Source organism: Polyergus mexicanus, unplaced genomic scaffold (assembly GCF_030449975.1).
Source record: "Polyergus mexicanus isolate NDT 795.1 unplaced genomic scaffold, iyPolMexi1.0 SCAF_11, whole genome shotgun sequence".
NCBI classification, from domain to species: domain Eukaryota; kingdom Metazoa; phylum Arthropoda; class Insecta; order Hymenoptera; family Formicidae; genus Polyergus; species Polyergus mexicanus.
Window position 1 is genome coordinate 2,043,342 of NW_027223331.1, and position 23,591 is coordinate 2,066,932.

The 23,591-nt window shown below is 38.2% G+C and overlaps 1 protein-coding gene across 4 annotated transcripts in view; it reads left to right on the plus strand.

Annotated features, from left to right (window-relative positions):
• LOC138937718 (uncharacterized) overlaps window positions 1-23,591 on the plus strand; it is a 120,822-nt gene that overhangs the window by 73,540 nt on the left and 23,691 nt on the right. For all 4 annotated transcript variants that reach the window (XM_070304250.1, XM_070304251.1, XM_070304252.1 and 1 more), the window contains exon 4: window positions 20,054-20,113. In XM_070304250.1, coding sequence (XP_070160351.1) covers window positions 20,054-20,113 — 60 coding nt within the window. The remainder of the gene's footprint in view (window positions 1-20,053; window positions 20,114-23,591) is intronic.

Genomic DNA, 23,591 nt, shown 5'->3' on the forward strand with positions numbered 1-23,591 from the left:
ATCATTATTCACAGACATATAATTCGCGAAAAAATAAAATTTTGATTTTAAGAAATTATCGAAGACAAGGATATTTCTCATGCCTGTGCTCGTATAATATGATTACTTTAAATATGAACTGTCGATATTAAGAGAATATTCTACAAAGCGTGTAATAATAAAATTAAGGGAAATATTTTTAAAGTCGAGTATTATCGTGTCTTGGCAAAAGAGGAAAGTAAAGATGTCAAGACATAACAAAAACGAGTATTCTCTCGAATCCTTTTGCAATCCTGGGTACGTAGACGAATTTCTCTCATCAAAAGAGATTCAATTAACTGATACTTTAATCTACCCACGAAAATCGTATTTTTCCTGCTTTTTGTTTCGCGCGCTCGAGTGCCAGGAGAGCCTCCAAGATGACCTGGCGCACGATAATTACTGACGAGAAGTTTCTTTCTCTCTCTCTTTTTCTGCGGCCAGTTTTCTTAAGAAAAGGACGCGCGGCGGCGAACAGGGTGTTCCTGCGGGGCAGTCGAAAGAGAGCCCTTCTCTTCGTCGGCAACGCGAGATGATAAATCAGATAGGTGGCGGCAGCTGGTCCTCGGGAAATTGCCTCCCCATTGTACGAGGGACGTGTTATTTTGGAAAATCATCTCTCGGCTCTTCGCCTGCTAATTTCGCCGGGCCCTGCGTTCGAAATTACTACCTACTTCCTGGGTCGCGGACCCGCAGTCGCCTTCGGTAAACGCAAAGTCGACCTGGGCATATGGAATGCGGTTTATACGCTCGACCTATCGGCATCTTTTCGTCGTGAAACTCGTTTCGGCATTAATCGGAAGCGCGTGTGCATTTTCACCGTCGATTTTATTTTCGATTATGTCTGTCCGAGAATACACGACTTTATAAATTTTGCGTTGACGTTAAGAACGTATTTCCATAATACTAATATTTTTATTACAGACGTAATATTTTTAATGTTTCCATATTTCGCATATATTTTTTTTGTTGAATACGAAAAAGTATTGGAATTTTCTTTATCTTTGATCTTTATATAATTATTACTCCGAGATGTATGTAACAGTGCATATATAATAGCAGAATACGAAGATGATATATTTTTGTTATTAAAATAATTAAATTATTTACTAAATAAAGAAACTTAATAAAATAACTGATTATATTGATTATAATACAGAAAACAATTTTATAAATTTACAATAATATTAAAGGAGATGTTACTTTATGTATCTTTGGACTACCGAATTTATTTTTGCATATTATTATAATTGTATATGAAATTACATAAAGTATATTATAATTTCGTTACATCAAGATAAAAGTGTAATGATTTATTTAAATAATTTTTCACGCACGAGTTATTTTACATAACGGCTCTTTTGAAATTGTAGAGATTCTTCCGGAAGTGTAAAACATGCCGACAGTTTAATAAAGATGTAAAGATATTGACAATGTAAGCTACCTGAAGTTTTTGTCACTTGAACGTTAAATCACATAAGGTTTGTGTAAATGTGCTTTTCATAGAATCAGTAAAGTGATGATCTTGCTCTATTTGCGAGTCGGAGAATTTCGGAAATACAAATCAGTTGGAAACGTGAGACTGAATCTTAAAAGATTCCTTTTCTTGGAAAAGAAGAGCCTTTTCCTTTTAAGGACTTACAGCTGTTTAGTACGTGTGCATTAGCATGTCGAAAATTCATAGCTACGAAACCGACAAACCGATGGGTACATTCTATATAAAAAAATAAAAGTTTTACTTTCGACTTGTCTTCAGGTAGTTGTACGATTTTATTTGAAAAAAATTTGGAAAGAGCAAAAACTTTTCTTCGATATTTCTTTCGTAGAAGATAAACGTAGAATGTAATAAAAGTTTGAATAATTGACACAGTAAAAGCATTTTGCATTTAACGCAAGTTAAAAAATTATATAATTCAACAATTACAGTAGATAAAATTATTTACGAATACTGGTTCGCGTTACAATCTTCTTTCTTTACCTCCTGCGGTTCGCAGGAGGTTTTAAGTTTATCATAATGAGGCGTATAAACTGCCCCCAAAACGAATCATCGAATAGGCGATCTCTGACCCGGCTGACCTCTGACAATCGCAACACACGCGACATACGAGCAATATCATTATACAACATACTATGACGCAGTCCACTGCACCCTAGACCGATCTAGCTTGACCCTCGATCTCTCGCTTTGTCGCTGGACAACATACGGTTTCTCCCTTGGAAAATATATTTGTACCAATAATATTACGTATGGTTAGGATTATCTATTATTATCACAAGAGTTTTATAAAAATATATTAAATGATAAATGTATATGCAAATATATAAAATTTTTTTTGTATGTTTGTGTATAGTCTGTTAAATATATAATATATTTAAAAAATATATCAAATATAACAAATTTTTATTACGATTTCATTATAATAATTCAAAATAAGATTATTGCCAATATTGTATATTTAACTACGAGTTGTAATAATCAATTTACGTCACATCGAAATTGATAAATCATGAGATATATTTCTCAACGGAGGATATTCTCGGTATCCGAATACAGCATTAACGCGACTTCCTGAAAACATTCAATCGATTTTAATTGGCGGATGTGTGTTTGGGTCGCGCGTGGCGGTGTCACGTCAGTCGAATCCTCCAGCTAGTCCGTAAAATCGCGGAACGTTTCCCGCCCGGAAATTTGTCCAGTCTGCCTATTACCGTGCGCACAATTAAAGCCAATAATTCACTCCCCCGGCAGAGGGGTCGCACAGAGGCCGATCTGGCGCAGGCCGGATGAAAGGACAAAGTGTCCGCGCTCCACATTTTCGAGTGTGTCCATTTTCCCAACGTCGATTACGGTGATGGCGAGCCGATGCCGGCCCTCACATACGTAGGTAACAATAATGGCCACTGACCATCTTGGCCATGAATATTTCACCCTGTTTCCCGATGATTCAATCCGACAATGGCCCATTCCTCCGGACAATGGTCTGGTCAAATGCACTGCTGTTGACGAGAAGGGGTGGTTGCAAAATAGGGACGTTTCGAGGCGACCTCTGACTCTAAAAAGCGTGGGTGAGACACGCGGACCGCTTTTCAGTCGAGGTGACGGTTTTCATGCGGGTGCCTTTTCCCGAACTTCCCACGACAAAGCGATTTTCGATGGTGGAGTAAGTAATATCATTGCAAAATAAATGCATATTGATAATAATACAATTATTATTAATAGTAATATTAATTATATAATTATTCATTAAAGTTAGTTTAAAGTTGATATAATTTCTGTTCCAAATGTATATATAGATTTATATAGGAAGGTGCATATATATAATTAATGTACATTTATAACAGTTTATTCTCAATTATAATTTTACCATTATAATTAAATAACGATCAGAATAACGAACATGCCGTGCAGAGTTTCTTAAAAAAAAAATTTGCTTAATACGATACCCATTAGTCACACGTTGATCAGACGATGTACAGAGAATAAAATGTAGAAACACGTATTGCGATATCCGCTGATACACATTGCGCGCCAGTAAACGTGATAAGCCGTCTTATTCGAGTAATTACTGTTTTTGTATACTCTTTTGCAGATTTACACGCGCATACGTTAAAATGAATAGCACGAACGCTCGCTCTCAGCTTGATGCACGAGTCTGCCATTACACGCACTCAGGCGTATGAATAATGAGGGATGGGCGTTTAATTATTATACTCATCGTAACGTATAATATACGGTGCATTGGTGGAGCGATATCTTTTACCCTCTGTACGCGATATACGCAGATATATTTTCTCGGATCAATTATTTTCCACGCGCGCGCGCCGTTATATGTACGCGATTATCCCGTAACTCTTTTGCTTGCTTTTATAGTATATTCACGCAAGAAAAATTGGATCTGTCACTTATCCCTTCCGAAATTTCGCCACGCTTACACGGATTTTCATAAGAATTTTGTTTTGGCGATAAAATATTCAACGATGTTTATTTACTATTTCGAAACAGAGCAAGAATTTGCAAGTCGTGCGCGTCAACAAGAACGATCCATCATTGACCGAAGGTTCACGTTTGGGGCAGATTGTAGGCTCCATCGGGGCCGGCTGCATCTGTTTCCCTGTTTATACAATTCTCCCTCGTTCTGCATCTCTTTTCTCTTTCTCCCGTCCTCCGCAGAATGTATATACATACATTCTCCTCGCCGGAGTTATTTCCTTCGTACTATTTCCCGTTGTACATATAATAATGTACTCTGCTACATAGTTCAAAACTCGTTTGAGAAAAATCTCAAACTATCGAATTTATGTCATAATACATCTTAAATAATATTCGTTTCAACGACCAGCTTCAATCAGATTAAGAAATAATTAATTCTTAATTATCGCAATATATAATTTTATTTAATTAGAAAGAGAAAATTAATTAAAATATATGACATGTATATAAAATATATTATTACATAAATATACATAAAATATATTATATATAAAATGTGTATATTTTAATTCTTTAAATTATATAATGTGGGTTGGAAAACTTTTTATGTCTCGGAAAAACTGGAAACGACAAATTAATAACGATCAGAGCCGTAGAGGAAACCATTCGACCAATCAATAACAAACTCAATTATATTCAGGCGGCGCATCGAGAACGATAAAGACAGGCGCCTCTGCGTATTCGTATTATCAAACCCGGGCGGCATTAATTAAGACAATTGATTAATTAACCGAATTAGATAATCTGCAGATCGATCCGAGTATAAAAGTAATTGAGCGCCGACGTTTCGCTTCTTTTGCAGGCAGGCTTTTTATTTATATTGTAACCCACGATAAAGCCAATTCCATCGCAATTGCTCAATCGACATTCGCAATTATTATTACGAGCGTGTAAGTCGGAGGGGAGTTATTTTAAGTGTTCGATGTTATGTTTGATTTGAAACAGACAATTATGGCGATGTTAAGTTATTTGTCATATAATATAAGTAGTGAAATTTCATGCTGCACACAACACAAGGTGACAATATGTTCTTAAGAGAGAGATATATATGTACATAAAGAAAATCCCTTTTCTATTGTTTCTGAAATTTATACCTATTATATCGAGAAAGAAAATATTTCTTTTTATTTATTTATTTATTTTTTTTTTAAATGCTTATTCTTTGATTTTTATATTTGCAATCATAAATTTTTGAGTAAATTACACTGATTTTTGAATAATGGAATAATTTATAGCATATATTGTATATTTTTAGGCTTTCTACTTCGTGTAGAAGTATATTATTTTTAAGAATTATGTTATACATTTATGGCATAATTTTTTACCGGAAATCATGTATTTTTATGACGTAATTTTTTTTAACGGATATTTTTCTTTTATCTAGTCGAAAGGACCAAAATATCGGAGTAACTGCATTTTATTGTACAAGGCATTCTTTCTTTTTTTTCTATTTTTTTTTTACGTTAGAAATTTTCCAGAATATATAAAAAAGAGTAGGCATCTTTGTACATTAAAATATCGCATATCGTGTGAACATTATTTAAAATTGAAAAGTAACTTATTAATATTATTTCACTAATATTACGAAACTATGTAATTTATAGAACAAAGTACGTTACTAACGACGAGATTAGAGAGATTTTTTTTATTAAAATAATTATGAATTATGTGAAATATCCTATTTAAAATAAATAGTTAAAAATTGTTACAATTGTGAAATTTAACTATTTTAATTTTTTCAACTTACAATTTATTAAATAAACAAGCAGAATTTTTTGTGAAAAGACAGAAAAAAATTACGTCATAAAATTATTCTTTAAAAAAAATATGTGTGAGAAATATTGATCTAATTGTTGTACTTCATACAAAGAAATATTTTCAAAATAATTTTGCAAATTACTGGTCAGTAAAATTAAAAACTCGCGTCTGTCGATGTACGCCATCAAAGGAGAGAGAGATAGGGGAGACGTTTCTATAATTCAGTGAGGTATCTCTCGAAACGTTGGTTGAGCGGGATCGGGGATCAGGGGTGGATAATGTATGTACCCTTGGCTGCACGAGCAGGAAGAAGGCGAGAGTTTGGGAAGCACGTAGGGGATCCATGTCTCTCTATCTTCTTCCCGCATTTTCTCACTCTCTTTCTCTTTCTCTCTTTTTCGCACTATTGAGGATCTACGGGGGTGGACTCTGCAGACCAGATGAGAGGAAGGAGGGGCAATGCTGACCGATCGGGCTACTCTTGGTATACCCCAGTAGTAAAGTTGCCTCCGGCAAGTTAACTCGAGGCTTCCTTATTTAAAAACAAAAGAAAGTAATACTGTTCTGCTGTCGCAAATTTGTGTTTAACGAGCATTAATTAAGAGGTACACGAATATTCCAGGATTAATTCGTAGGATTAATTAATCTTAAAAATATTGTTCAGTCTTAAGTGTCATTAAACGAACAAGGTGTTAATTTACGCGAAATATATTTTTCTCGTTTTTCTTAATCTGATAGCCAGGTAAAAAGTTGATTGAATAATCGATATTATTATTTTACATTTTTCACGTTAACAAATCCGAATACTCGATCGGGAATGTGCATTAATTAGTTATATATAATTATCAGCACTAATGTCGTCCTATGTACTCGTATTTATAAAGATACTTCATAATATGAGACTCATCGATTCTTTTTATTTCTTCATAAAATAATTGAATCATTCTATCTAACTTAAATAACACTACGCGAAAAAGTTCATTTCTCAAATATTATAAAGAAATTTGATCACTAAGTCTATAAGCGAATGGCCCTTGATTGTACGATAAACAAGTGAGACGGGTGAGGGACAGGGCAAGTGTTGTTGCAAATTCCAAAAAGGGAAACTTGAAAAGCTTTCTATTGACATCAGAGAAGAGGTTTTTCCGCTTTGGATTTCGATTAAAGAAGAGAATGTACGGCGAAGGAAAATCATTCTTCAGGATAAATAGTAAGGATATTTTTAATTATAAAAAAGTATATATTAATATCTCTAAAAAAAATGTAATATTTAAATATTATATTTGAAAAATTTATCTGATTGCTCTGTCGACATGTTTTTACATTCATTTAAAGTAGAATTTATTTAAATTGAAATTTGTCATTTTAATATTAAAATTATCTCTCTCTTAAACTTATTAATAAGCATTTTGTTTTATAGAATATATCATACAATTATTTCTAAACTTTATATAAAATTTTGCATTGTTTTTTTTTTTTAACTTCTAAAAAATCTTTAGACATAAGATAAATTATCGGCTCACGTTAGTTTCTCAAGTCAATTAATTTCCATGTCAATTATACTGAGCAATGCTACCAGCATAATTCAAACTGTTTCGCTGGTTTCGATGAATTTTAACGAAAAAAATTGCCTCTCCCGCATGTGTCGTTCTAAATTAGCCATGATCGTCTCTTCTCACACAAAATTCTAACATAACTATAAAAAAATTTTTAGAATTCAACCCCGGTGCCCACATTATGGCATGCTTCGAATCGTCTTTAACTGCCATCATTTCTTTCCCTGTTCTCGCCATGCGACATCGGTTTCGCATGTATTCTCAGTGTAAGCATATATTGTATTATACAAGTTCCATTCTTATTGGTCCTCCGACTCGCCAAAATTTTGTCGCATTACGTTTCGTTTATAATCTAATATATATTTACGATAATGTGCTTTATTCGGAAAAATAATAATATGCACGCGATTCAGCCTGAAATTATACTACAAATAGTTTTAATACTCTTTTAGACTAAGATATTAAGAGCTTAATCCTGTGGTAGGTATCGTTACGCGGTCAATAGTTGCGCAAGCACGATTTAAAATGCAAAACCAACCCCCTTTCTATGATTAGAGCAGCGTGCGGCAATTGGGGTTGCTTTTAGGTTGTGGGGGGGGGGGACGATCTCGCTATTTTAAACGTATGGCTTCCCTACGTTTTCTGTTGCTTCGAACTCTGGTCGTCCCCCATTCGCTCCGGATAATCTGTAGATGCACTTGAATTATTCGAGTTCTCGTCGCTCTCGTCGACGAGATCGGCTCTTGCGATAGTGCCTTTCAAAAATATTCTTCGTTTCATCCTCCATTGTGTCACATACACTTACTTGATTTAATTTCGAGCTTTTCGTAACAGATGAAAAATATAGACGTAGATCACTTTACCAAGGAATTGAGCCGTCATAAGAAATTTAAAGTTTACTCGATTTTTCGAATATCATACTTTATACAATATTATCAGCGGATTTTTCGTGCATCTATCGATTCCTAAGCGCAAAGAGATTATAAAATTAAATATTGGAGCATGCGGCTTGAAAAAGTTTTAGGAATTCTATAATATATACAAACGTACATATTTTCTACTTTATAAATAATACTTTGTTTTTTATTTAAAATTTTTGATATATGAACTATTTCATAATTGGAAAAGGTTATTTAATTAAGATATTTTATTTAAATTGACCAATATATTATTCTTTGCAATTGATTTTTTTAATATTGATAAGCTTACATATATATATTGTATACATGCAAACATTTCTATGAATAATTTTTTTTTATTTATTCAAAAAAACGTTCATATTATTATATAAAAACTCTTTTAATAAGGTCGAAGTTAATTTGGCTTCAAAATTTATTCGTAGCACCGTGCGAAGTTTGCGAAGTTCTTTTTCTTTATGGCGCACGTAGTCTGCTCGCGATCTTGGGAGGGCGGTTTATCAGATTGTTATCAGCGGATCTGAACGCGTTCCTGCCCCTGGGCCGGTCACGATCGGGGCCCGATTGCCTCCGGCTCTCCTCTCGCTTCTCCGGCTCTCGTTCTTACTTTGTAGAGCACCTTAATTAAGCGTTATGAGTTGAACTCCTCGTTAACGAAAGACTATATTCTCTCTGTATGCTTCGGACAGGTAGTTAGTTACAAAGGTAGTACACACATACTCACACAAAGTAAGAATAAACTTTTTCATGCACCGCATCTAAGACATTGAATAAGTTTTATCGACAAGTTGTTGCCAAGCATAAAAAGATTAAGAAAAAAAGCACATATCGAGAATCTAATGTTCTCGTCGCGAAAAGAATGAATTATGGCGAGCAATTTTCTGCAAAGATACGGATTAAGAGGTACCTGGGACCGTTTAATTTTCTGCCTGTCTTTCCGCTTCGCCAAGCGTCCCGCACTCTGAAAATAATATTTCTCCGTTCGGCCGTCAGTAGCAAGATGGCGTTCTCGAATTAATTAATTACATCCCCGCCGGCGCGCTAGTACCTAACTCGATTTCGCGCAATTGAGTTGTTCCTTTCCAGGCGCGGAGAGCCCAGCCCACCGCGTCTTACCCTTCGCCCTCCTCCCGTTTTCCTCTTTCACGTCGGGTTATTATCGATATTTGCACGCTACGATAATTATCGACCAATTCCATTCGCGGCTCTATCCATTCCTCTGCTCTCCTCTGAACCTCTATTTCGCCCTTCCGTTTTTCGAGCGATATTTCCTCGGTATTATCGCGAGATGTTATGTCCCGATGTGTTATGCTATCGACCAATGGAAATTAATAGGATGACAATTTTTTCACAAATAGGCAATATTTTCAAGACTTTTACAGTAAACTGTACTCTTTTTTTTTTCTTTTTTTTTTTTTTGAAATATTGGAAAGCAATCATGAAATATTTTAATTGTTGATATTAAATGATAATAAATTTTTATTTGAGATATATACATGTATATTTGCAACTAAATATTATAAATTAAATATTATAAATATTATAAATTATTACATTATAAAACAAACATTATATTATATAATATTATTAAATTTAACGAGATATCTCGGTTGAATCGCGATTGTTCGTGGCGAACGAATCGTTTAATCGGCGCGAGTGTGACAAGAAAATTGTCGCATACGATGTCTGAATAAAAGTTCCGATGAAAAAAATTGATCTTTATTACATAATGATTTTCTTTTCCTCTCGGATATTTTCACCGTAGTAGGGAACACAAGTGTCTCGCACTGCACGTACGCGTATCTTATTACATATCATTGTGTGCGATCGCACGATGTTGTTTGGGAAAAACACACGATAAGAGCCGCACGATACGTATCCGGCCGTGATGGAATTTAAGGATGGCCCATCACTCCCTTACGTCTTCTCTTTTCACTGTAGGGCTCGCCGTTGCTTTACACCCCGCGGTGTCGCAAACCACGCTACAGTTGTGGTATTCGCACTGTAATTTGTCATGGTGTAGGCAACACGTGGCTTTTTTGGAATTACAGTTTTCTAAACTGGCCGTTTTTCCAGGCTCTTCTTAATTATTATATGGTACTCGTTATTCTTTCCCACGCCGCGGATATTGTAGCAAAATCTTAATCTCGCCGAAGACGATACGGAAGGTACCACAAACTCCTTTACGCGATACACATATCGCAGAATTCTGTTTTTCGAGGCAGAGTCGTACACGCCATACAGCTTTTGGTTGGCGCCAGAAACAGAAACTCTCCGATGTAATGTATGGTGCGGATTAGCGCGAGCCTTTCTTATTGTTTTCCATTCTTGCGAGGAGAGCGAAACCACACTCCCCGCCACTCTTCCTACCCCAATCCAGATTTCCGACCATCTCCGAAAGAACCATCTCCGTCGTGCTACGCCCACGCTCGTCCTTGGTTAATATATAACTTAATTACAAGAAAAGCTGCTCGTGTATGGAGAGAACGCCGGCGGAATCGCCGGCTCTCGAAGCGATATATATTAAATTTTCCATCATTAGAAACTTCTTGCCCCGGGAAATTATATCTCGGTCGGGGAATAGGGAGGAATGGGGCGAGAAATAGACGAGACGCGGGCGGAAAAGGGAGAGACAGGCGAGAGAAACGACGACGGGATATTCGATTTCTTTTGTTGCCACACGCGCGCGCGCGCCCGAGCCGAAGTGGAGGGAGGGGGGGGGGGGCGAGCTCCCACGCGCGCGGATTTCCGGTCGATGGAACAATTAACGACCGAGACTTAAGGCTCTTCTGGATCGGAAACTTTGAGATATCCTCCTGCCTATGTGCCTCAAGCGAGAGAAGGTGGTGCTCGAGCGAGTTACGGGCATCGGCTTTGAGAATCAATGATGTACGCGCGACCAGCTTTTGTTTATGAGATTATCTAAATGTCATCTATTTGTATGTTCTAATTAAACTAAAGATATATATTACGCAATATTTTTATTTTATTCTAAATTTTATTTTAAACCGAACTGTGTGTCTTAAAGTTTCATCAATGAGAGAGAGAGAGAGAGAAAGAGAGTGACGAATACTCATTATTCTAAAATAAGAGAGTGGATAAAGAAAAATTGCTCGGAAGATAAATATACTTTTATTTAAATAAATATACAGTTCCAATGATGATAATAATAAGCCAAGGATCGAGCTAAAAGCTAAATTAATTACGACACATTAATTAGAACAGTGTGAATTATTTCTGTAACTGCGCTGTACAAAGTAGACTCGAAAGAATCTGCCTTGATACTAGATCTACAGAAGAGGCAGGGAGGGTTAAAAACCTTTGTCCTCGGGAGAAATGGCGCCAAAGCGAGTATCCGGCAGATCAAAGAGTAACGGCGGCGATACCGGCCGATATCGCGCGGCGACGCGATAATATTCAAGATGTTAATTGCCGACAAACCTCTCTAATTAACGCGTAATTATGAGCAACAGTCGCGAGATAGGCTTGTATACGCACACAGGATCTCCCGCATGTCGCGCTTAATTGTCAGGATTGTATATATGGGAGCTTACCACCCGCACCGCGCCAGCGCGCGGGTTGGCTATTGTGCCAATTAAGGCAAATTTCCGTCGCTATTATTATTTTTTTTTTTTAAGTGGTTTATACACGCGTGTGTTTTGCATTCGATGAATATTTCATCCGTGCGAATCGTCCATTTAATCGACACGCCATGTCCATTAATTAAAATCGTTCGAACACGAATCGATCGATTCATTCGATTATGAGACAAACGCAACATCGTCGTTCAGCGAAAGTCGATGAAACGCAGGATATTTGTCGATGACGGAGACATTGTTTTATTGCTCGACGTTTTAGTTTATTTTGATGTTTATCGCATCGATTCACTTCTATTTCGACTGCTTAATTAATTTTCTTTAATTATTATAATTTCATTCTATGTATTTGACAAGTACATTGATGATTATGTTAAGATCGACGTTATATATATAAATATATGAACATTTGTATCGTCACCACGTTATTGAGCAGATTTTTTGAATAAGACGAATATTCTTTAAAGAAGACAGAAGCAGACGCACCGGCATGTTAGTACAGACGGATCGCACTTTCGATATTAGCGTATGCCCCGAGATTTAATTTAAAACTCGTTAATCACAATCTGCCACAATTTACGGCATTTTACAGCTGCTATCAGAATACCGTGACATTGAATCGTCTTGAGTCTGCATAACAGACGGAGATTAGTAACGTGGTGTATATAATTTCAAAAGATTTGAATTAGCGTTTCAAGTATAATATACTCGTTTTCTTCCTTTATTTAAATAAAGATAAAAGTGAAGAAAGAAATCAAAATTTTTGACATATATCATGGGAATAAAAAAAAAAGAATATTATGAAAAATGCTTAAACGACTTTGTATATATTTAATCATCGCGATAATGAGCCGAATGAAATTTTTTATCTCGCGAATAAATCTGTCGCGGAATCGATTTTTTGCTCAAACGATCTTCTTTTGCCATTCTCGATGCTTCGAATATTTCGTCGTCCTTGTCCTAGCCGAGGAATTTTTCTCGGAGGAATAGGTCGGCTCCATTACTTCGCCGCGTGAAGCACTTTCTCTCTCCTTTCCTCTGCGCAGAATACAGTCTATACTCCTCCCTCGGATTCATGAAAAACCACCCCCATGGGCGACATGTTAGTAGTCCCTGTTAATGGCTCCTCGTTCTCCAACGGACGCGCAACGAAACCGGCACTGCCCCGTGTACGTGTCTGCGTCTCTGCGTACTATCACGGTAATTTGAACGAAAAGATGGTAAAAGAGTAAGGTACGTGTAAAATAGTGCGCCGCATGCGAATCGATTATTGTTGCCGTCACAATTTTGCGCGGAAAATTTTATCAAAATGACTCCACTTGTTGAGACGCGGTCAAAATTATAAAATACAAAAATTCAAATCCGAATTGACACAGAAATTCAATTATCTAACGATTTAGCTCCTTGATTTATCTTCTTGATGAATCTGATTCACGAATGTGTGCATCATTCTGGTGCGCCATCATGCGCAACAAAACAACACGCATGGAGGGGCGGTTCGGGGGTTGAAGCGCGATAAAAAAGGGGTCGTGGAGGTCCTTTATGCATTCGAGGTGTGGCACGCGATCCCCAACTCTTCCAAGTCGCGACGGACTCATCAATTTCAAATCATTCTTCTCTCCCGCGTGCGCGATCATCCTCTCTTCCACCTCCTTCGTCTATACGCGCCTCGTTTATTCGCGACACCCCGTATGCATCACCGTCCATCATCTGCCTAGGGCGCAATTGCAGCGCCCTTCCGCTAACCCCTTTCTTACTGACGGCAGTTATTTCGAAATCTATCAGTTTCTTTCTTTCGATCGAGAAGTGCATTTGATTATCGCATGGACCGATTTAATTTGTCGGACATTCATTATATAATATATAGGGTGAGGCAATTTGGATAGCGAGGCATTTTTTACTTACTATTAAGACTTAACGCATGCATTATTAACTGCAACGTTATATTGTTCGTTTGATGCGATAAGAAGTGATTTTTGAATGTTTATACTTTGTTTAGAGTGACGATTTAACAATCTAAGAAAGAAAATTGAAAATTAGTGTCAATTTATCCAAATGGCCCCGCTCTAATTGAAGTGTTTTAATCCTAGGAAAAATGCATTCGATGCACACGATGTCCGCATGGCATTCAAGACGCCCAAATATCGGAGACTGCATCGGAGGCTGACGCGGATTCCCGGAAATGCCTCGAAAGAAAGCGTAATTATTTCATGCGAAATTATTATCGTGCTCGAAATAAAGCTCGTGGATAGTAATCGGAGAAGAAAGAGGGGAGAGAAAAACGCTGTTGTCCGCTATGCGAAAATATGATTGGCCGGTGAAATGTACATATCTTACTCTTTGATTACGCCAGTATTTATTAAAACTATTTATTTCTTGCATACTCGCACAATAGATATAGAAATTATTACATTTTTATATTATATCATACGTGTGATAAGAATAAATATGTACTTGGTGTCTCTCTCATTAGAGAGAATCTAACGATTTTTTATTGTACACAGTAAATTGAATTACGCGATTGAAAAGAATATTTCTTTATTTCTGTGTTAATGCAAAGATTTAGTCTTCCATCAGAGAAAAATTGCTTCGATGTGTCTCAAATCTTAAAAAAATTTTATATTTCTGAAATTCTTTTAAAACTGACAATAAGTGCAAACTGCGAATAAAGGACATCGGCGTTTAAAGGTCTCGCATAACTTTGTTCGTTTTTAACGCCTCCTGCTTTCGACTTATCGAGTTATCATTAAATGTGCGTTCTGAAAGTGCTCGGCCGCTGAAGGGGGCCAAAAAGAGGAGAGAGAGAAAGAGAGCGGCATCCCAACCCTTCCGCCCGGGTGGAGCAACTCTCATAATAAGAGAGAAGGCTCGCAACCACCACCACTACCATCGCCACTACCACCCCCGCCGGTTCGAGTCGGCGGGGGTTCGTTGGACAAGGCGGTCGCTATGGAAACGGAAGATCAAGTGGGTTACCAGCGTGGCTCGCCTGGCGGGGTGAGACGGGGGTGGCTGCGCGCCGGGGTGGGTTGATTTCTTCATAACGGCCGCCATTATCGCGCCCTCCGACCGTGCCTCCCGCTTCCTCATTATATCCCGGGGGCGGAGAGAAATATTCTTGTTTCAAAAATAATCGCCGCCGACCAGCTCGCGAATGGCGCCGTTTGTAATTGGAAAAAGTCTCGGCTCGCGTACGCGAACTTTCTTCTCGTCTTTCTTTCTTTTTTTCTTTCTCCCTCTCCCTCTCCCTCTCTCTCTCTCTCTCTCTCTCTCTCTCTCTATTTCTCTCCCTTTTCTGCAACGTTCCTAGCCAGTTTCTTTTCTTTTCCACTTGAAAAGTTTCGAATTTAAAGTCTCATCTAACATGTGGATTTTTTTAGAACGCCCGTAAAAATTATTCTCGCGATTGAATGTTATGGAAGTTGGTAGTTATGTAATTGCGCGTTTTTGTAAATTGTTGCAAGATCTCCTTAAGCGATGAAAAATTTCTGACAAGCCTTTCTTCTTCCCTCCAGCATTGTAAACACTCGAGTATCCGCAAATGTCGACTTTCCAAAAATCGATGTTCCAATCGCGGCGTATTTCCGCGCCGATGCATATAGCTTCGTGTTAAGAATATTCGTTGTCCAACCATACACCTCTCTCTCTCTCTCTCTCTCTCTCTCTCTCTCTCGGAATAACGGTGCTGAATCGAAGATCTTAGGATCACGTGCGGGCATCGTATAGTCGTCCAATCGGCTTTCGGCGTGAGTACTTGGCTGCGATTTCTCATCACTATTCACGCGCGTTGCAGGACGGCGTATGATTTTCCGTGGTGGCCGACCGTTGGTTCGCGTCGGTCGACCGGAACGTGGTTTCCATATCGGTTATCGGCGTCGGGGTGGCGGTGCATATATATCGTCCGAGCGCGGGTTCTCAAAAATTGATGAGAGGGCCGGAATGCCGCCACGCGCGAGAACTAGATGTATCCAGGTGCCGGCATCTCGTATTCATGGTCGCTCGCGTGGCGGAGAGGGACGGGAAATATGGAAAAATCAAGCATTGCACGGGCAGGGACGCGTCGCGTCGCGAAGAATCCGCGTCGCGCAACTCTATCACGCAAATGGATCATTCCTCGCTATCCTTTTTCGTCACTTCGCGTCATATCGTTCGCGAATGTACGAATCATAGGAAACGTCGGACGAGCAGATTGTATTAAATATTGCACTCGTTCGGTGTATCTTTATCAGACGGAATTTCATACTCGAGTATCGATTACATATAGAAGTAGATGTAAACGTGATTTTATTACAAGTATGTTAAGAATTGTTCTTGCATTCTGTTGCATATATAACATATATTATTGTATATATATCATTCGAAAAAATTTAGTTTACTTTGTGATATTCAAGTGCATTGTTATTGCTTCGGCATGAATAATTGCAGACGTTATAAGAGATTTAAGTCTCCGATTGATAAATAATTTATTCTGAAGCACGCAATGTGCGTTTAATTAAAAAATAAATTTTTATTTTATTGTATTTTCAGAATTAGTCGTTATAATATTGTGCGTATGTATATATATGAATATATAAAACTATACATGACAAGATTGGCAAAATCGTGCGCAGCGTCCCTGTCGGAAAGCCGCATCCATTAAAGCGAGGGGCCGGAGTGCGGTTAAACTACCGCAAAGCACTGAAATGTCAGCATTAATATTGCAACCATCTCTTGCAACCGCTGGCCGGCGGTCGCTCTTCTATGCTTATTATACTTATTGTATCGTGCCCCGCGGACTTAAATATTAAAATCTCGTTTCCGTCCGCGGCAACGTATACGGCCACGCGCCGGATTGATCGAGTTTTATTAATCGACTCACTCGAGAATGCATCGCGATCTTATATCGACGAATCCCTCAAATTATCTGATAAATTGATTCGAAGGCTTTGAAATTTTATTTAAGCAAAGTGCAATTTATACAAAATTTTCTTCACACACATGTTTATAAATTCTACTCGCGGTAAGTGAGCTTATTTATTCCATCACATTTTACGAATTAGCCAGTATACACCGGCTAATCGGTCGCGCTGAAGGGAAGGAAAAAGATCCATCCGATCGATAATCGGCCTCTTGCGAAACGAGATCGTAATCGCAGGATAATAACGGGCTCGACACGCTTCTGTCTTCGCGGCCTCGCATCGAACGGGCACCTGTCCGCGGTATTCGAGTTATCGGTTACAGGTGTCACGTGTGTTATATCGCGCTGAATGGGATCGCTCTTGATGGATACGCGCGCACGAAAAGCACCGCGCTTGTACGACTACGTATATAAGGCTGTCTCTGTGCCCTTTATGAATACCGAGGTGCAGGGAATATTCGGAATGTGGTAGCCGCAGACACGCGATTTTTCGGTCTCCGGCGCGGACGTGTCGAATTAATAAGTGAAAAAGTGAGCGCCGACAATACTCCGTGACGTACTCCAGAATTGATGCCCGGCCACGGAAATCTCGGCCGACGACGCAGCCGTTGGTCGCGTGGAACGGCATTGATCGCTCGAGAAATCGGAGAGAAAGGGAAAGACATGTATTTTATTTCTTTCCCGGAGCGAATTTTCTAAAAGCAAATAAGGTATAAATTTTATGAGAAGTTTAATTACACAGCAAATATGGATTGAAATATTCAAGTGTTAATTAAAATATAACAAAATGGTGCTAGATCAAAGTGGATAGAAATTATCCGTAATTAATATATGAATACTAGATGTAATTTACATCTTTCGACATGAAGTGAAATAGAGAAGAAAGGAGAAAGCGCGAGTACATAGGACTACACTCGTTCGCGTGATACGTGCAATGAGATAAAAAAAAAAAGGTGCATGTGCAAACCGTAACTTCTTTATGGTCCTCCGGAGAGTCGCCGAACGAGGCGAAGGTGCATCGTACTTATCCCCGTTCATTCCTATTTAAAGGCGGCGGGCGGCTCTTCGACAGTCGGTATTTCATTTTGATAAATTGTCGTACCTGCTGACGTTTACCATTAAAGGAGAATTTTGCGAGACTTTCGTATCGGTATAAAAGAGTCGCGCGAAGGCACACGAGTTGATCTCCACACATTAAGATAAGAAAATCTATATTTTTTATATTGTACACACACACATGAAGGTATAATCGTTGTTGAAAGAATAAAAACGCGCTTCGTGTCGCTGTGATAGGATTATATCATCGATATTCTTCAATATCGAACCAACAATGGATCGATCGATCGATCGCTATTGATGAATTATGCATCGCGCGATACTCTTCTCCCGTGATACCTTTTTTACGAAACTGCAAGAAAGATTGCCCGGGGCATTATTGCATTTGTGCACGAGGAAAAGAGGAGCCTCGGCACGAGACAAACTCTAGCTGGATATTCGCGCGAGGTCGCTCTTCATATTTAATGTAAGCGCGTACTACTTTCTAGAGGCAGTCCTTCGCTCGATAATGAATTGGTCTCGTCAAGGAACTCGCATTGTTTAATTTTGCATCGACCTGGATATCTAGAATTGCGTGTGAGTCGCCAACAAGCGACAGATATACATGGTGTCTCATAATCACCAAATATTAACGATAAATTATTTGTTTAGTTGATTCAAAGTTAATTTTTTTTTTAGAAAGAATATTGATGAAAATTATTATCTCTTGTGCAACTTTGCAATTATTAATATTATATATCTTTGTAATTAAATCTTAGATTAAAGTTTTATTCAATTGAAGTCTTTTTTTTATTTGATTGCTTTTATCTCGGAAATTGATACTTTGATATTTTTAAGGCAAGGAAAAATCGAGACATTCTGTATATAAACAATTTATATGCGAGGACATTTTTTCTCATTGTCAGATAATTAAATGCTTATGTGCACGCCCCTTGAAGAATAAAGGAAAGAGTATATATATATATATATGTATATTATATACATATATTATATACATATATTGGTCTCAACTAGATTTATCATACAAATAAAACTCACTAATCTTTCAATACGTACATTGGTCCGAATACGAAAGTCACGACTCTGAAATCCTTATCATCCCTTTTACTCGGGAACTATCTATGTGCTACGTGGTCGTTACTCTAGCTACTATTTTTCGCACAGTGGACACGTATATCCGTCCATATTTGTGGCGGTTTATCCGGCAAGAGTATGTATTGAAATGTCGTCGTCCCGGGCACAAATACGACGAAGGAAAGGAAAGGAAAGGAAAGAGGAAAGGTGGGATTATCTGAATACAGTCGTTTCAGGGGTGAGTTGCGACCCCCCAGGGGGCAGTAGGTGGTCGCCCCTGGAGCCTGCCGGACCCCCACAAACTTGTCCCTCTCGTCAAGTGACGTATGGCGGTCATCCTCGCGCCGAATTACCACCATCATCCCTTTCTCGTCTCCTCTTTCGAGAAGGGTCCGTCAAATAGATTATTTGAATATCGATCGATCGCGCGCATTCGCGACGGAATGAGGGTGCGCCGCCGCCCTATTTTCGGAAAATTGCGATTGGTACGTATTTCATCACGCGTCACGACGATCGTTCGCGTTTTAGTATAATTCGACCCGCGCAGAGTCTGATTGATAAATGCGTATTTCGATGCTATCTCGATCCGATTGATTCCCCGGTTTTAATCAGGACAGATGCGGATTTTCACTGAATGGAAGTGTGCGACTATTCGACTATTAAAGACATTAAAAAATAAATTTTATATGTACGCGCAATTTGAGCAATAAACCAGAGATTCACAGAGTTCGACATTATTAAAATGATAATTAATACAGCAAGAAATACATTATTCGATCTGTATCTGATTATCTCAGATGCGTATCGAGATTCTCTTTTGACGATCATTCCTTGTGCCGCCTTGCACTTGTATACGCTTCTTGCTATATTCTTTTATAATCGTAATAAAATCAATGAAGAGACGAGAAGCTTGCGCAAAAGTATTAAATCAATGTCTTCGTTATCGTCGTTTCTTCATCGATCGCGCATCCTCCCTTATTCTCGAAAAAAGGAAAAGCGGATGAACACAAGTAACCTTAATGTAATTAAGATAAAAGTATATAATGCGTATACGCGCGCGCTTGGCAATTCAATCGAAACAAGAAGCATTTGGTATCGCGCGCATTATTCTTACGGGAAACGAACGATTTTCCCGATCGGTTTATAGTACGGCGTCACTAACGAGGGCCTCGTTGCGCTTTTTGTTCCAGGCAGCGACGCGCTCGGTCGAATCGATAAGGAGGAGCCAGCCTCGCCAGAATCCATACAAGGTGAGTTTGCAGAGTTTCATCGCTCGCTGTCCTACGTTCTCTTGATACGATTAACGTATCGATGCGTTTAACCTTCGCCTTTACACGCTCGACATAAATTTCGCGCCGAGATAATGCGGCAATGAAACAATCTCTCTATCGCCACGATAATGAATCCGGCACGCAGAGAGTCGTTTCTTAAATGTTCTTTTCTCTGAAATACTCTTATCATGTTTCTCGTAACGATAGCGCAGTTTTAAGCTAACAATTTTTATTGAATCTTGTTTCAAATTATTTTAAATGATATTAATTTATATATTGAAATGCAAAATTTTTAGAGTTGAATTTTACATTTTTAAAAGTTACAGAAATAATATTAGATCGCGTCAGAACGAAACGTATCTCGATTATGAAGCTTATATCATTGGCATATCTCCTGGGTTTTTTTTATATGCGAACCCCCCCAGTTTCCTTGGAGTCGTTGGTTAATTTTTTCCACGTAAAATATGTCGTAAAACCAATTACGTTTGGCGAACGCCGCCCACTGGACGCCATAGCGGTTTGTCATTTACCTCGACAAAATGTTTCGCATGACCGGGCCTTTTATCTCGAAGCATTATCTGCCAGCGATGTATATTCGCCACGAGATAGATTTTTCGTCGGAATCGTAAAAAGAATTATCAAGAGATGTCCAAAGCAGATTTGCAGATGTCGTTCAATCTTCGAAAAAAATATCAAAAAAAATTCAATCCCTTTTCGAACCTTTACGGTTTTTACGGAAGCGGAACGAAAACGAATTCGAAGCACTAAAATTGCAAATGATTAACTTGACTCTCACGCGATACCTATTAAACATAGCAAAAAATACTGCAAATTTCTAGTGTTACGCGTGGGAAAATTTCGGTTGATGCTTCGTGACTATTATAGAAAAGAGAAATTTGGGGAAACCAATCGAGCATATTATATATCCTATAATCTGTCTACAAATCCTATTTATACATATATAAAACGAAAGTTTATTTATGATATTTTGTTAATTTTATCGTCGCAATATTTTAAATTGGGATATATTACATAATCGATCAATGTCTTCATCAATAATGTTATTTAAATCTAAATATTGGTATTAATTAACATTGTTGAAAATGTAAAAGTTTTGTTGGTAAAAGCTTGTTAAAGTCTAAACGTGTGTATATTTTATCACAAAATATACGTCTCGTATATGTTAACATAATGCATAGGCCATGCTATCATCTAAAATATATCCAGTCGTTTAGATTCTTGCGTGTTTGGCAAAACAAACTTTTGTATAATAAACCTAATGAGGAGAATCGTTAGTTCCATGAACGTGCGTTTCGAGAACGACGGGACGAACTCGAAGAGGGTGTCATGCGTCACGAGATCTGACGTAGCGTGTATCGTTGTTCGCAGAAAACGCGCGATAATGAGGAACATGACAGAATATAACGAATGCCATCAAATAGCTGCATCTGCAAAACTGAGAAACTTGCTCGATGTTAGAACCATAAGTACATAATATTTTTAATAGAATTTTTCATTATCAGGATCTGACGTCAGTGTTTCTTTTGACTATCGATATTAATGTATCCTTATTAAAATTATACTTGAACGCAATATTGTCGAAATTATATTCAAAATCATTCTTAATATTAACATTCTTAAATTTAAATTATTATTATTTAATAAGAAGAAAAATGAAGTATATATATGATTCATTAGCGACAAAAGCTCGAGGCTCGAATTCATCGACGGAACAATAGACTTAATTATGATTCTCGCGAGTAGATTTGCGAATCAGAAAAAAAAACGGGCGAACCAGCGGAAATTAAGAAAGATGAAAAGAGAGCTGAGAGAGAGAGAGAGAGAGAAAAAATCCGCGATTGGCCCGGGCTCTCGGAAAGAAGCCGAACCGGTCGTAAACAGGGAACTCGCACCCCTCCGCGTAGAAGTATCTATCTACGACGAAAAGAGCGAACAAATCGAGTGAAGAAGGAAAAGAAACGATCGGTAAATAGAAAGGACGAGAGATTCGATGGGGAAGGCCCGACAGAACGGAAGGGGGAATGCGAGGAATATCTCGCGCGGCCTATGTTTTACTTTATAGCATTTAGCCCGCTGTTTGTCTTGTATTGTTATTAGCCTCCGCCAATTAGTAATTGCATTTTTAATGCCGATTCCATGAATCGGCTCGACCGGGCCGGGGGCCCAATCTTGATGGTTCGCGAATCGGGCCCGAGTGGGACGGCTTGGTGGGGAACAGAAACCGCGTTTCTCCCCCATGCCCGGTCGGTCGGCAGGCACCGGTCGTTGCTGCCGGGAGGGGGGCATGTCATTAGGAGTCATTAATATCGCGGGCCTTTGTAATTTGACATACTTCCGATCGCCTAGCGCCGCTACCACCACCGTCGTTGCCACCCGCTTCATTTTTCTTCTCTATCCCCGCATCTCTCAAACCGCCTTCCTTTTTATGCTTCCTTGCGAATAGAAACGGTCGGAAACTGTCGACGAAACGTCCTGCGCTCCGCGACATAATATTCATGTCATTTTGCGTGGTAATCAATGATTCTCACGAAAAAAATAGTCGCAGCTCCGGCTTTTGTTAAGTTTCGCAAAGACATTGTGTGAAAATAAATTACACAGATCTAAAAGTTGGTTCCTTAAAAAAAAAAAAAGAAACTCCGAGATGTCTGTCTCATCGCATACGTGAAATGATAAAATATATTTGATGTCTTATATATACAGGGAGATCACTTTATATATTATCGAAAATTATATTTATTTCTTACAAAGCAAACATATATAAATAATATAAAAATAAAGAATACGCTAAATATTTGTTAAGAAAATAATTTTTTTTTTAATTTATCGCGTGGTCGATAATTGATTCTAGATTCTCTTGTGCATGCGCATTATATTGCGTATTATGTGCGCTATTATTTCTTATTAAATCGTCAGGCGATTCGAGACGTAATATTTGAAGTCGATACGTGTCCCATTACGAAATCGTGTGCGAGCGGATGCAGCATTGGCAATATATATATATATGTAGCGGCAATTAATATGATCCGCGGATGCTAATCGTTTATTCCCGCATCGTACCCGCACACCTGTTCGATCGATATGGTCAGACCAGGGATTCTTTTAACGCGGTCTTCTCCCGCGAAGATCATTCGAGCGGTCGAGTTACTCATCATACTTTCTAATGTGTCGGCGCGAGCTTTTTATTTTCATAACGAAACGATGTCAGCTGCCATTAACTGGGAATCAAAGAAGTCGCTAACGTCGCTTTGATCTGTCAAGCGAAAGATTAAAAAAAGAAATACAAGTCATCATCGTATAGCACACTTAATGTTATACAATTTATCATTTGTATGAGCGCTTAAGAATGTCGTTTCTTAAAAATGGTAATAGAAATGGCGAATAATTAATTTTTTTTAAATATATTTTTTTTAAGTATTCTCTTCTTATACTCTATAAT